General features: G+C 41.3%; 1 protein-coding gene across 3 annotated transcripts in view; it reads right to left on the reverse strand.

The window, feature by feature from the left end:
* The window catches only part of KCNG2 (potassium voltage-gated channel modifier subfamily G member 2), a 57076-nt gene that overhangs the window by 15954 nt on the left and 26480 nt on the right, over nucleotides 1-14642 (reverse strand). For all 3 annotated transcript variants that reach the window (XM_027662866.1, XM_027662865.1, XM_027662869.1), the window contains exon 2: nucleotides 10574-11397. In XM_027662866.1, the coding sequence (XP_027518667.1) occupies nucleotides 10574-11329 (756 nt within the window). In that variant the 5' untranslated portion in view covers nucleotides 11330-11397. The remainder of the gene's footprint in view (nucleotides 1-10573; nucleotides 11398-14642) is intronic.

Raw genomic sequence — 14642 nt, forward strand, 5'->3', positions numbered from 1 at the left:
GTAAATCTGTTTGCTTTCTTTCATTCCAAACCTCTAGAATTGAAAGCAACATATCCTGGAGCTCTGAGATGAAATTTCCAGACGATATTTTTATTACAAATAAATGAACAATTTCTCTCTTTCAGAACACTGGGACTGTGCTCAATAAGCCCACAGAGCACAAGCTCTCTTGCAAAAGTCACCAGAGCAATCTACAGAGTACAAGAAGCTGTGCTGTATCCCCAGGATATTACACAGCAGGCTATGATGAGTAGCTATAGTAATTTCACAAACATGTCTGAAGGCCAAGTGACTATTATCATGAGATTGCTTCAGAGACCCCCTGGACGATTTCCCTGTAAATCTGGAGAATAAACCTATTGGTAGGTATAGATAGCTATGGTGGTGGAACCACAGATATTAAAAGAACTTAAACATGCAGCATATTTTGCTGGGTGAGCCACACTGCACCAAACATAAACCAGTTAACAATGTGATGAAGTTACCAATGTTCCCATGAAAGAGTTTTAACTGTTTAATTATTTACCAGTAATTTTATATTGCAGCATACTTATACAATATTTAAAAGAAGACCTTAGCCTGCTATTTATTCATGAGAAAATATTCGGTAGACTGAAAGAGTTCACTGGCACAGAATAAAGTTATTAACAAGTCAACAGGAATTTTATCTTAGTCAACTCTTGCATCATCTCTAAGCAATACAGAGGAACACTCTCCTTTTTTTATTTCTAAGCCTAAAACACTGCAGAGACTCTCAGGTGGCTCCCAAAGTCTGTATTGTTACCTACTGTCCTCTAAATCTTCCAGGGAAGCTCCTTGACCCATAAGGATGTCTCTCTTTACTTGGGAAAAGCAACCCAATAGAAGATGCTGCAGTGAGACCCAAGTTGTTAAGAGCCAGGCACGAACAGCTTAGGCAGTGACTTTGCTGAAAGAGGGAATTTTGAGCAGAAGGTCTGCAGGCTCACTAAGGGACTCTGTGTAAACATAATCCACAGTGCTGTTTCCCCATCCACAATCCCAGAGCAACTATTAGTGAAAGAAAACACAGCATTCCTCTTAACCTTCCTGACACAACAGAGAAAGATTTTCTTACTGGGACCGTGTTTCCTTTATCTTCTCTTGAAGAAGCTACCACGATGGAACAACTGGGTGTGTCCACTAAAGTTCAGAGAGCTTCAGTGAAGCAGGAAGGATGGATTTTTGTTTGTTTTTTTTTCAGTAGGGGAAGGACTGCAGAAAGTAATTTCTTTTCTTCCCAAGAGGTGCCAGGTAAGAACTCTCCAAATATAATCATAACTAAATACAATCTGTTGTTATCCAGCACTCTGTCCACACAACCAATAACAAGAATAATCAATCATTCCTTCAAACGTTTTCTATTCATTACCAGCTTAAGGCAGCCCTGCAAAGAGGAAGGCCTATCTCTGAACAGAGTTGGCAAAGCTGGTATATTGTGTGCTATTTGACCAGGGGGTTTCCAGGCAGCTGGGGTCCTGGGCAGCGGCAGTCAGAGCTGGTGCAGTGGTCAGTGTGCTGTGCAACAGCAATGCTGGGGACTGATACCAGTAAATGTGTCTTCCTAGTGTGTGAAGAGAGCAATGCTGCACTCGGTAAAATACAGATACTGAGATAAAACAGCTGGATGTGGACAGCCAGTAAAGGACAGATTTAGATTCAGATCCACAAAGGATAGACTAATACATGTATTCTTTTACATTAAGGGCTGTATCATTCAGATAGCTCACAGAGAAGCACAGTTACCAGTTGTCATAGTTTGAGATTGGCCCCCCCTGAGAGTCTGAGGGGCTCAGAGGTGGTTGGGTGCCAGGGCAGTGTTCCCTGGAGAGCCAGTCACCATTCATGTTGTTTGCTTCTGTTCAAAATCGTATATACACAGCCATCAGAAGCTGTTGGCAGTTCTTCTGTTGGTGTCTGCTGCGTGTAGGTGTAGAAGGCCAGGGGGTGGCTGGGCTCCTTCTTTTCCCCCCTCCAGGGGAGAGAGAGGAGCCCTGCGGCCCCCCCAACTCTGCCTAGGCCAGAGTTAGGGACAGCATTTGGAGTGTGTGCTGTGAAGGAAGAGATTCACAGCACCTGAGGTAAGAGGGAGGAGGCCAGGCCCTCTTCGCCCTCCCTGCATCTGCGGGACGCTTGGGACAGCGTATAACTGGATTGAGCTGCCTGTGGCCAAGGCTAGGGGGCTTTTATTCCCCTCCACTGCATTGAGGCTGGTGGGGGGTGGATTTTAAAGCTCAGCACTGAAGCAGAGCCAAGTGGACGGGCTGCTGACGAAACAGCTCAGAGCCAGGGAAAGGAATCCCAGGTGAAATTGGAGACGGACCCAAGAGAGAGGCCCGGAGGATGTCTCTGCCGTGATTTAAACACAGGACAGCCGAAAACCCGGAGGAGGAATCAACATTCCAGGACACGTACGTTGATAAGCTACACTACAGCAGCCTACGAACCGAGGTATGAGACTGAGAGAGAGAATGACACAGCAGAGACTGACATGGGACCGAGGAGAAAGGACTCAAAGCTACTTTCTTGGACTTCGTGAGGAGGAAAAACTTCCACAAACAGCTGGAGCTTGGTGAGGGGCGAGTGTTCGGGTCCCGAACACTCCCACAAGGGAGAGACTGGTTCGCAACCTTGAAAGGCTCTTCCTGGACTAAAGTTAAAATGAGGGGCTTAAAGGACTGATAGAAATGTAATATATATATATAGTTGCCTTTAGTTTGTATAGTATATTTGTTTGTGTAAACAAATGTATATACTTCCCCTTCCCCCTATAGAAGCCTCTGGCCTGAAAGTTTCTCTCCGGTGTTGGGATAAATTCTGGGAAGGGTGGGGGGAAGCCTGGAAACTGGATTTTGGATTTCTAATGCGGCTCAAGCTGCCACACCAGTAAAATGATCAAAGGACATGATCACCACTTCTTGATATTTGCAAAGAACTTTCTGCGATTGGTCTTATAAATTCCATAGGAGTCAGATAAAAGATGCACACCACTCCAAAATCCCCCACAGAACTTGACATTTAAGTTTTAGATTGAGCAGTACAGAGGTTCTTGACTCCTTGACTTTAAAGCTGTCTGTGTGGCACATGGAAGCAACGTTACTTTATCAAACCCCATTACTTTCAACTGCTTTCGGACAAACCAGAGCTGTCTGAAAGACAATTTGCACAGCAAATTTCTCTGACCATCAGAGAGGAGCTGGGAGACCATACTATGATGACTCAGACTTGCAAACTTTGTAGTTACTCCTCAGTTTTGGACTCTAAGGATATCATACAATAATTGCATCTTACATGAGTCACAAGTTGGTCTCACTTGCAAAAAGGGTTTTCTTGCTTAGAAATGTAGCTCACAGACTGAAGCACAAAGAGTGTACCCATGTACCTGAACACCAGGCAGATGTAGTTCTATTTCTATTTTCATGTAGTTCTATTTTCATGTTACTATGATGGTCATAGACATTGTGATTAAGATGCTTGTGTTCTGTCACAAAGCATTCACAATCTAAGGGTAGGATTAAACAAAACAGGTGATGGAACTACATAAGGCCAATTGAGAACCTAAACAAGAAAGCAAACTTCTTCATATTGCCAATGACTGGAGCTGTGGGTAAAAGACGTTCTCAGGGCTTGTAATTTGTTATGTGTTATCATTTTGATTTAAGTACTATCTGAGGAGAAAACCTAATTTAAGCTTGTGAAATTAAAAAAAAAAAAGAAACACCATACTTTTAGTTAAAATACAGTTCTGCAGTGTTCTGAGTGCTACATCCCTTAAGCAAGGACATGTGAATGTGAAACTGAATAAGAATCTCATGTGTCTATAGGAACTCCATTGTGCACGATGTAGAAAAGGCAGGTGACAATTGCTAGTGAGTCATTTGGTCTTTCCCTGGCCTCCAGCCAGATGTGGCCTGAAGTGTCTGGAGCAAACACAAAATGCAAACAAGCAATATAGGGGACAAATACAGTAGATCAGTTCAGATGCCAAAACTGGTGAGCTGTTACAGCTCATAATTTTTGGCATTTAAACTGCAGAGCTGAGAAAACGGTATAACGAATTCTCAGATGATCCCAAGGGAAATTAGTTAGTCCAATTCCCCAAGACTCTTTTTATAAAAAGTCACCCTCAGTGCCTATACACTATAAATAGTTATCTGTAATACCAGCGGGGAGATTTTTTTTTAATGCATGGGTTTTTTTGACTATGCTATAATTTCTAGAACAGTTTATTTCACAAAGAAAGGAAAAACACAAGCTGCAATTTATTAAGACTTTCATTCATGAAAACAAACCATCTATGCATCACATGAGGCCCTAAGTTAAAATCAAGGTCTTGTTATCACATGCAGAATGACAACTGAACAGTCAGAAGAGAGAGAAAGTGGTAAAAATGAGCTCTCCAGCAATGAAAAGCTTAATTCCAGAGTGTCAAGCAGAGTGGCATTTTAGGCACTGGCAACAATTGTTTTACTCCCTTACATTACTTTTCACCAAAATAAGCAAATGGTTTAATGTAAAAATGTGTTATCCCCAGCTAGAAGGACCCCAAACTGCAAGAGTTTTGAGATAAGATAGTATTCAACAAAATGACTTTCTGACACACTGAGGCTGTGAATCTTGTATGTGTTCCTATTGAGCTACCTATTTAGACTACAAACCTAATAAAATCAATAGTTATAACTGCAGAATCACAGAATGGCTGAGGTTGCATGGGACCTCTGGAGATCACCTGGTCCAGCCCCTTCTACCTGCTCAAACAGGGCCACATAGTTGTCCAGGACTGTGTCTAGGCAGCTTTTGAATATCTCCAAGGATGAATATGCTACAACCTCCCTGGGCAACCTGCACCAGTCCTTGGCCACCCTCACAATGAAAAGGTATTTCAGAGGTAAATGCTTGTGTTTTATGTCACCTCTGGTCCTGTCACTAGGCACCACTGCAAAGAGCCTGGTTCTGTCCTCTGTGACCCCTCCCTGCAGATATTTCTACACATTGATGAGATGCCCCTGAACCTTCTCTTCTCCAGTCTAAACAGTCCCAGCTCTCACAGCCTTTCCTATAGGGGAGATGCTCCAGCCCCTCCATCATCTTCATGGCTCTACATTGGTCTTTGTCCAGTATACCTATATCTCTCTTGCACTGGGGACGCAGAACTTGACACAGCCCTCCAGGTGTGGCCTCACCAGTGCTGAGCAGAGAGGAAAAACACCCCCCTCGACCTGCTGGCAATGTCTAACACAGCCCAGGATACCAGTAGCCTTTTTTGTTGCAAGGGTACATTGCTGGCTCATGGTAAACTTGGTGTCCACCAGGACCCTCAGGTCCTCTTCTGCTGAGCTCCTTTGCATCTCGGTGGCCTCCAGCATGTACTGGTGTGAGGGACTGTTCCTTGCTGGGTGCAGGACTCTTCATTTCTCCTTGCTGAGCTCGCTGAGGTTCCACAGGCTTCCTGAGCCCATTTCTCCAGCCTGGCAAGGTAATTCAGGACAGCAGAACAACTGTCTGACCTATCAGTCACTAACCTGAAGTTCCTGTCATCAGCAAACTTGCTGCAGGTACACTCTGCTTCATCCTCCAGGCCACTAATAAAGATGTCTAACAAGACTGGAGCCAGTACAGAGCCCTGGGGTACACTGTTTAGTTAGTGGCCTCCAACTAGACTTCATGTCACTGATCACCATGCTCGGGCACAGCCATTCAGCCAGTTTTCAATCCACCTCACTGTCTGCTCATGCACCCCTTACAGCAACAGCTTGTCTACGAAAAGCTATTGAGAATCATTACACAAGACTCTTTTAACCCTGTCTGAGATTACTTTTGTGTGTACCTTTGTGAAATGAAATCTTTAGTCACAAGATTGTTTAAAACACACATTCACCATTTATCTATTATCAACATTATGAAAGTTGAAGAACAGTGTGTAGATTAAGCTTAGAAGGTTAAATGGTTTGGGCTTCTTTATGAGCTATTATTAACTTCATTATTTATAAACCTCTCTCTTTGTTGTAATGTTCTTTAGCTGAAGGTTATTGAACTGTAACTTCCTATCACAGCATCTTTAATTAGGCCAGCTTTTCCCAACACATTAGGAAGCACGGTGAAGAAGGAAGTATCACAGAATCACAGAATATGCTGAATTGGAAGGGACTCACAAGAATCACTGAGTCCAACTCCTGGCCCTGCACAGGACTATTCCCAAGAGCCTGAGAGTATCATCCAAATGCTTCTTGAACTGTCAGGCTTGGTACTGTGACCACTTCCCTGGGGAGCCTGTTCCAGCACCCAACCACTGATCTGCTTCTGTTTTACACTGTGGTATTACAAATGATTGAGCTCAGGAGTACTCAGGCCTATAAATGCTTTTGTGAATCAGAACAAAATGTTTGATGTTAATGTCTGAGTTCACTACCCTTTCTTCTGTGATGAGGAAGGTTGTCTAACAAAAGAAAGAAGACTTCTTCAGATAGAAATGGTCAACATTTCTGTTTTCAACAAGAAAAAAAATGAAGAGTTCAGTATGATGACCATCTGGCTTCAAGTTGAATCTCTCAATGTCTTTTGCTTGTTCACCTCCTACTGTGTTTAAAGTTTTTGCTGTAATGTATCCCCATCTGGTTTAAGACTGATGTATTAGCTGCTTTCCTTAAGTCACTCAATGCCTGGCCATTTGTTTACAGAGTTGAGAAGCCCACTTAAAGGTATCATACGCCTAAAATGCCTTAAGGATATTTTTATGCCTCTGGATATTTTTACGTCTTGGAGATGACTTTTGTGGCAGTCTTGAAAGAACTCAGTGACTGAGGGTTCCTGCTATGATTCTGTCTCAGCAGATTTTACCTTTAGACAAGACTTTTCGCCATTAAATCTAAATCTTGCATAGAAATCTCCTTCCTGAAAATTTTGAAATTAAAAAATTAGCATTGTCTTGTTACTTTACACAGAAGAATGTGACTGTCTTCACAGGTTTGTTTTCTTTATACATTTGAAGTATCCCTTTCCTGAAATTTCCAGAAGCAGCTATTATACATACTACTGGACCAGTGGATTTTATTTAATTTAATCAGGAAATAAAAGCTAAATGAGAAAAAATTGACAAAATATATGTCCTAGTTCAGTAAGTAAAACATAATTTAGTATCTGATTCTGTTAACTTTACTGATAATAAAGCAGCATCTGAAACACATGATACTACTTCCCAAAAAGAGTAACACAAGGTGAATCAAGGTGACCATTAGTAAGAACAAGACAAATACAGTACAGAGGAACACCATCCTTCCCATTCTTGTTAAACCACTAGGGGTTGCAACTGTCATCCAGAACATCTGGACCATTTGATAAAGTTAACAAAATGTATGATTGAGTCTTCTGCTGTATTCTAAAAGAGATAGGCAGGCACCTTAAATAATTTCCTCACCCACTTGGTCATTTCTTCTGACTTTCAAGGTCCCACACTTGCATCTTGTGTGAGGTCATTTACACCTCTGCAGGACATCACTGGGTGTAACAGCTCATCCATTCAGATGGCATTAAAGGATAGAGGTATGGAAAATTGCTCCCCCCAGAAAAACCACAGCATGGGTTTTTTCATGATTGGTTCCTCTGTCTTTCCCTGAAGCAATAAAAGGAGAGATAGATGGCACGTAGAGCTTTTGTTTTCTGTAAAAACACCAGCTCTGACACAGAACCATAACAACAGTAATGCCAGCCAGAAAACCTGGAGAATCCATTTTCTGCTTGTTAGGAGACTGCAAAACCAGACCAAACAACTATTGCTGGGCACAAATTTTAATCTAGATACTGGGGACAGAGCTCAGAATTATTAACGTGAATTTGAACTTACATGATCTCTCTTCTCTCCACATCTGTTATGTGAAGAGCTGCACTGGCTTGCTAAGCCACATAGAGAGTACACACAAAGAGTTTGCAGCCTAGGTTTCTGACCTTACAAGTGATTCCATGTGGGCAGATGCCTGATTCCCTGCCCAGCCAGAAGTGATCCTTCACCTGTCCCCTGTGCAAGAGAGCCACCTTTGTCTCAAACAAAATACTCCTTTCCAATCTGTCCACAGACCTTCCCTGTGCAAAAAGTAGAACAAAGATTATTTGCAGGAGCTCTGTGCTTTTAGAATTTAAGGACACAGAAAAACGTAGGAGAATTTATTCTGATCTTCTCTGCATTGCAAGCATTTTGCTTTTGTAACTTGATCTGCGATTGGTAATTTACTTTTGAATGAAGTAGAGTGTGTTTAGCTGAAGGCTACCTACCAGGAGGGCACTGAGCTTTGAACTGAAAAAGTCTAAAAATACAAAATCCACTAATTCTCTTCCTAGTCTGTCCCAGTAATTAATCACTGTGGTATTAAAAATTGGCATATAGTTTCCCATATGAATTTCCCAGGATTCAGCTTTTATCCATGCATCATCTCCTTGCTTAATTTAAAGGTCTTTTAGATGATACAGTTCTCCTCCCCTCATAAAAAACCACTTATGTGCTTAATCCACTCACCTTCCTTCCAATAATGTAAATTAACTGAAATGTTCAAGTTTCTTACTGTATGGCATTTTCTACAGGTGTCTAAGATTTACAGGTTTTTTCACCCTCTTCCACTTTTTCAAAACACCATTAAAAATAGCAATGTGAGAGTCGACTGCAGCATTCTAATGTCAGTCTCACCAATACAGGTACAAGAAATCTTCCAGCTTCTAATCACTGCTCCTCAGCTTAGATACTCAAGGGTGACATTAACCCTTCTCACTTTATGCTGCAATAGGAACTTACAATAGTTGTACCCTAAATCCTATTTAGAATCTCATTTTGGGAGTCAGACTCTGCTTTTACAAGAGCAAGTCTGCATTCATCTTTATTGCACAATTTTGCATTCGATTATGAAAATGTGCTACTTCTAATGGTCCCAGCTTACCAAGAAATCCAGGCTTCTTCCATACTCTTGCTTTATCCTCACTATTACCCTGCTCCACCCAACAAAACATTATTAGCCAATTATTATGAGTCCCTATTTATGTTTATACCATTAATAACAATATGAGGTGCCTAACCTCTGGGAATTCTAGAAGTAATTGTTCAGCTCTCACTTAAACCCAGGAACATTTGAACACTAAATACACCTCAGTTTTCAACAGTAAAATATCCCTTGTGCTTAGAATTCCAAGATACTGGAGAACTGATGGTTAATTACAGTAAAAGGCATGTGTTTTGGAAATGATATTTCTTTTAAAAATTATTAGGACAATATAGTGTTAATTGGTACCCAGTATTTTTTTACTTTTAAACCATAAAAAGACTTTAAAATAGAGATCTTATAATAAATCATATATCAATTAACATACCAAATGTTTCATCTTTTTTTTTTGGCTACTACTGAGTGAGTCTGATTCCATATCAAAATACTCAGTTGATAGGTAATCTCAACAGACCTGGCAAGCAAAGGGTGGATTTAACAGTACGTGAGGACGCAGAGGTCTCTCTGCAGTGGCTGGACCCATCTTCCATCAGCATACATTTTATTTCCAATGCAACAAAACAGTAAATGACCACCCTCTTTTCTGCTAGTGGCATTGGGGGACAAGCCACCTAGCCCCTGGGTGATGGTACACAGGGAGATTGCTGCTTCCAGGAGCGCTTAGCCTTCAGCTGAGCGGCAGAACTTTATGGGGTGAGGTAGTTAGTAGCTGAAGTTCACAACCACATTTAATGACCATGGGGCTGGGAAATAAGCCCACACATTTAGTATCAAGCTTGGACTTGGGTAAAACCAGAGAGGCCATGAACTCTTCAAAACATTCTCACCTCCCAGATCCCTTAGACTGCATTTCAGCCTATATGTAAATAAAACATGATGTTCTTCTCTATCATTTTTCAGATAAGCTCTCACTGGCATACACAGAATTAATCCTAGGAAAGTGAACTGCTTGGGACTAAACTCTTAGGGAATTTGGTGAACTGAAGAATAAACAAAATATATGTAAGACTTGATTTTCAAGGGCATAAATCATCCACAGCTTACGCTTGAGAATACTAAACACATCTGAAAATTGGGACAATTGCTCTGTTTCTGCTGTTAAGTTGCTGCCTCAGCTTCCTCAGCCTTTATCTCACCCTATAACATCAAAATACTTTAGATATGGTTTTTACACTGGGGTACTGAGAGTTCATTCAAAGTGTTAAAGTACCCTTAGGGGAAACTGCTCTGTTAACTCTAAACCTAATCTCAAAACATTAAGCCACAAGCAAGGCTGATTTTTATCCCCAGAATAGCTGGTTTGTCATCTGGTTAGAGATGTCAGAAAACAAACCTGTTGGGCAAAACTATCTGCTGGTGTGAACTGGCAAAGCCGTTCTGGCAAGGCAGTGTTTGGCCCAGTCTTCCCTCAGTTTGAAGTGACATAATGCTTTGTGTGCTCTACCCCAGACAGCCCTACACTCCTTATGTACTGAATGCAATACCTTCATATTTGCTGGAATGATTTTGCCTGTCACCTTCCCCGAGGAGACAAAATGCAAAACATGCTTTACTCCAAAAAAAGCTGCACTCACCCGATCTTCTTCTTCTCTGACATCTGGCATGGTGCTGATGCAGAGGCTGACTGCAGTGATGGCAACAAAAGAGATTGAAATACAAGCAAAGATCTTCCCTGGGATCCCTGAGTGGGGGTTCTCTACCATATCCCTAAGCTTTCTCATGCACAAACTCAATCGGCTGGTGTCCTGGAAGGCACACTGTGCAGCTTCACTAAATACCATCTCCCTTTCAAACAGCCTGGCCTCAGCTGCCTCTTCCTCTTTCTGTCGCAATCTCTTTTTACAGCACCACTCCAGGTGGTCCTCTTCTATCCCCCAGTACACAAGCTCCTCCTGGAAAGAAAGAGCGCACATCTCCCTGAGAAGCCTCAGCTTCCCAGCTGTCAGGAAAGTCATGATTGTCCTGAAGGCACTAGGATTACGGTCAAAAAAAAATTCATTGCAGCTAACATCATAATCATCGCAGATGTTCATGATCTCATCATAGTTGTTGCAAGACTTTAGCTTCCCAAGCCTGGTCAAGGGGCAGTTCTCCAAGGTGGTCCATGGAATTTTGTATTTAATGCCGCCTACATTGATGATCACAAACCTGGACCGGTCATCGATGCGGGCTAAGCAGCACAAGTCTTCTCCAGGATGCAAAAGTTTGGCCTTTTTGTAGAAGAATCCTTTTTTGGTTTGCACTTCACACAGGTTTTCCAAGTTGTTGAAGGAGTAAGTGCTGAACTCAGGATCTGCATTCCCAGTGAGCAATGCCATTTCGTGATACATCTGTTGAGTCCATAAGGAGGTTGCAGCTACTCAAACAAAAGCATCTGAAGCTTGACCAGAAAGTCTATCTGTAAAAAAAGGATTTTAAAATTACAATAAAACTAGGACATTGTTAGATGATAAACAATCCTATCCTCTCATCCCCAAGAAACTTTTCCCCGTAGCATTATTTTTCCCCCTATTATTTTAGGAGTATCTTTGCTTGATAGTTGCTTGGGGAAAGAACTTAAACTACAATCAGGTCAGAAGCTATGTTGATACTTCAAGAGAGTTTAGTCAGTGAATGAATTTACATTTTAGCAACTTAATAAAGAAACTTATTGTAAATTTTTTTTTATTATTTTGGCCCATCTACATAATGTTCCTATTACAAAATGCCCATAGTGTGAGGATAAAACAAACACCTATAGTACAGTCAGAAATGTAAATGCAGAAATGTGGGTAATTCCCAATTTAAATTCACTATGCCTAGGTAGCAATAGCAATGAATATCTGGGAGCTGAGAATCCAGCCTGCAGCCAGCACCCAGGTTTGGGTGCTTGAATCTCCATAGCACTATGGAGACTGGTACCCCAGCTAATTGCATTAAAGCTATATTGGGAGTATCTACCAGAATAGCCCCACTTCTAAGGGTAGAAAAGCTTTCGTTCTATGCTGGAGTACCTGCCTTCCTGACTACTGACATCTCTGGTAGGAAGGTGGGCATGCTGTGTCTGAGCCGAAACCAGAGCTTGCCTGGGATGCTGGAGTTGCTGAAGGTTCTTCTGTGGGTTTGGCTGTAGGAGGTGGAGAGGGTGCCAAGAAGCCTGGCAGCAGCTCTGAAATGGGATATCAAACCTAAGAATGAAGCCGAGCTGGAAGTGAACTGGTTGCTGCTCTTACTTCTGGATAGTGCAGAACCCAACTGGTCATATTTAGCAGGAATTATGCATATTATGTATAATTCCAGGATTTAGTTTGTGCCCTCTGTTTACCCCTCCTTTACCAAACCACAATCCACATCGTTTCCTTACTTTCTCTAAAGCTCATCACCCACATTCTTCAAAGCAGTCTCTCCGAATCAGTACTGGGGATGACTTGAAATGCTACTATGTAATTGCAACTTGTGAATCACTCAAAACTTCCTGAATTGCTCAAATATGAAGTAGGAAACAAGAAATCAGTGTCGGACTATTGGGATTCCACACAAAAGACCCGGACTGAGAATGGATGCAGTGATGGCGAACAGTCTTAACCGGGGGAGGTAAAAACCTTACAAGTTGACAAAAGATAGGAGAAAAAGCTGAATAGTGAAGGATAGACTGACATAACTGATGACAGGATGAGGCAGTGACTCCATAATTTATAAGCAACATTCTCCAGTTCCCTCTGAATCTCATGCCTCAGCTGGGAGAGAACAACAAACAAGTGGGTGCCAGGAAAAATCAGAGAGCACACACATTGAAACACATTCCCAGAGGAGCATCTTCCTTTATCTTTAATCAGCACACTAACTCTTAACTCATTAGGCTTAGTCAAAACGATCTCTGACAGAGTGGTGAATATTTGCTACCATAGCACTGAATCACCCTCTAAATATTCTTACCAACTGCACTCAAACAACAACACAGCAATAACAGTGGTACTCCTGCTTCAACATTTCTATAAGGACTCAGTCACTGAATTTTAGAATGGCATTTACATTGGATATTTGCAAAAGGTCAGGAAGGTTGGTTTATATACAAAAAGCTACAGTCATCTAGAGATACTTTTCAGCACTGTGAAAATTTCAGAAGAGCTAATGATGCTAAAATCTCTCCAATTTCACTTCAGGGAAAGAAATAATTGTTTGAACATCTGTTTATACAGGGCAGTATGAGCAACAGAGAAAAGCTCCTTCACCGGGGTAAGGGCCAGTAAAGGGCAATAGGAGCAACACACTGTTACGGTGCTTCTACCGCACAGGCTCGAATGCAGCTGGGGTTGCAAATGCCACAATGAGTGAGCACTGTCAGCACAGCATATGCTTTAAAGATTTAGTCTCTTGTTGCTTTCTGTTGGTAAGATAAAATATTCACTGCCACTACTGAGAGCTTTGTGCTTTTGTTTTCATGCCTCACTTGTTCTACAAGTCAACATACTAAAAGTGGTTTACATTGTTTTGAGATCAAGGCCAGGATTTGCTTTTCTCCTCTCCCTCGTGTAGCAGGTTGCTGCATAAAGGGGCCAGATACATTTCACAGAATTATTTTGAATCTAATCTTATATGCACTTCTTCCTCCTTCTAAGTAGCAGCTAGCTCAATGTGAAAATCTGTAAGCATGTTGTTTGCTACAAAATCTCTGAATCTTTTATTTTGTGAATGTGTGGATATAAAATTACATTGGTTAAATGTAAAGCTTAACGAAGGAGCCTTTTTTTTTTCTTTTTTTGTATCGTCAGTGGATAAACAGAAAGAGAACAGAAGTAATTATGGATAGTATTGCCTCTGGTTTAACAGGTTGATTCTGGACAGTACTGGTACCACCAGGTGCTGGAGTTTAGCTACTATGGTGAATTTTCTGACATCATACTTCAAGATCCCAGAATCCATACTAGCATACCTTATTAGTTGGCAGCATTTGTTTTCGAAATCTCAGATTAAAAGATAAGCATGTGAAGACAGTTGTATTTATTATTCTTCTTGCCATCTCTGTGAAATGGCTGACCAAGACCAGGGCTCAGATGTCAATGGAACAACATGGAAAAGCTTCTTCTGCCACATTAACTGTCTAGAGAAAAACAAAATACATCACTGTGCATTCCCAATTTGGCATCTATCCTGAGAAGTAAAACAAGCCTGGAAGGTCTGTCTCTGATCTTATGTGCATGGAATGTATCATGACTCTCACTAAATATTAAAGGGTGTTTGAAAATTACGTGGGTCTTAAAATACTCTCTGCATGCCAAGGTTATCTGATGTATGCACATGCCTGCAGTAAAGCATCCTATTGAAGATTAACTTTAAAAGCCAATACTTCCAGAAATGATACTACTTTATCATCCAGTTGGCATTTCTACCATTTAATCTGACACATGGGTGCAGGAAAGACTATTAAAGCACAGTCTGGAATAAGCTGTCCATCACAGGGATGAAGGACAGAATTTGATTCTATATTTGTTGTTCATAATTTTACAGTGCTGTGGGAGAAATGCTGCATGAATGTTTCAGTTTGATGATCATATACAGGGTGGGTCATACATATTGTGGATTCTTTTCTTTTTTAAGTAGAGTCAAACAATTTTTATTCACTAAGAAGTATTTTCTTTGGCCGTCTATGTATGTATATATATG

Source organism: Corapipo altera, unplaced genomic scaffold, assembly GCF_003945725.1.
Source record: "Corapipo altera isolate COAL_440 unplaced genomic scaffold, ASM394572v1 359, whole genome shotgun sequence".
Classification (NCBI taxonomy): Eukaryota; Metazoa; Chordata; class Aves; order Passeriformes; family Pipridae; genus Corapipo; species Corapipo altera.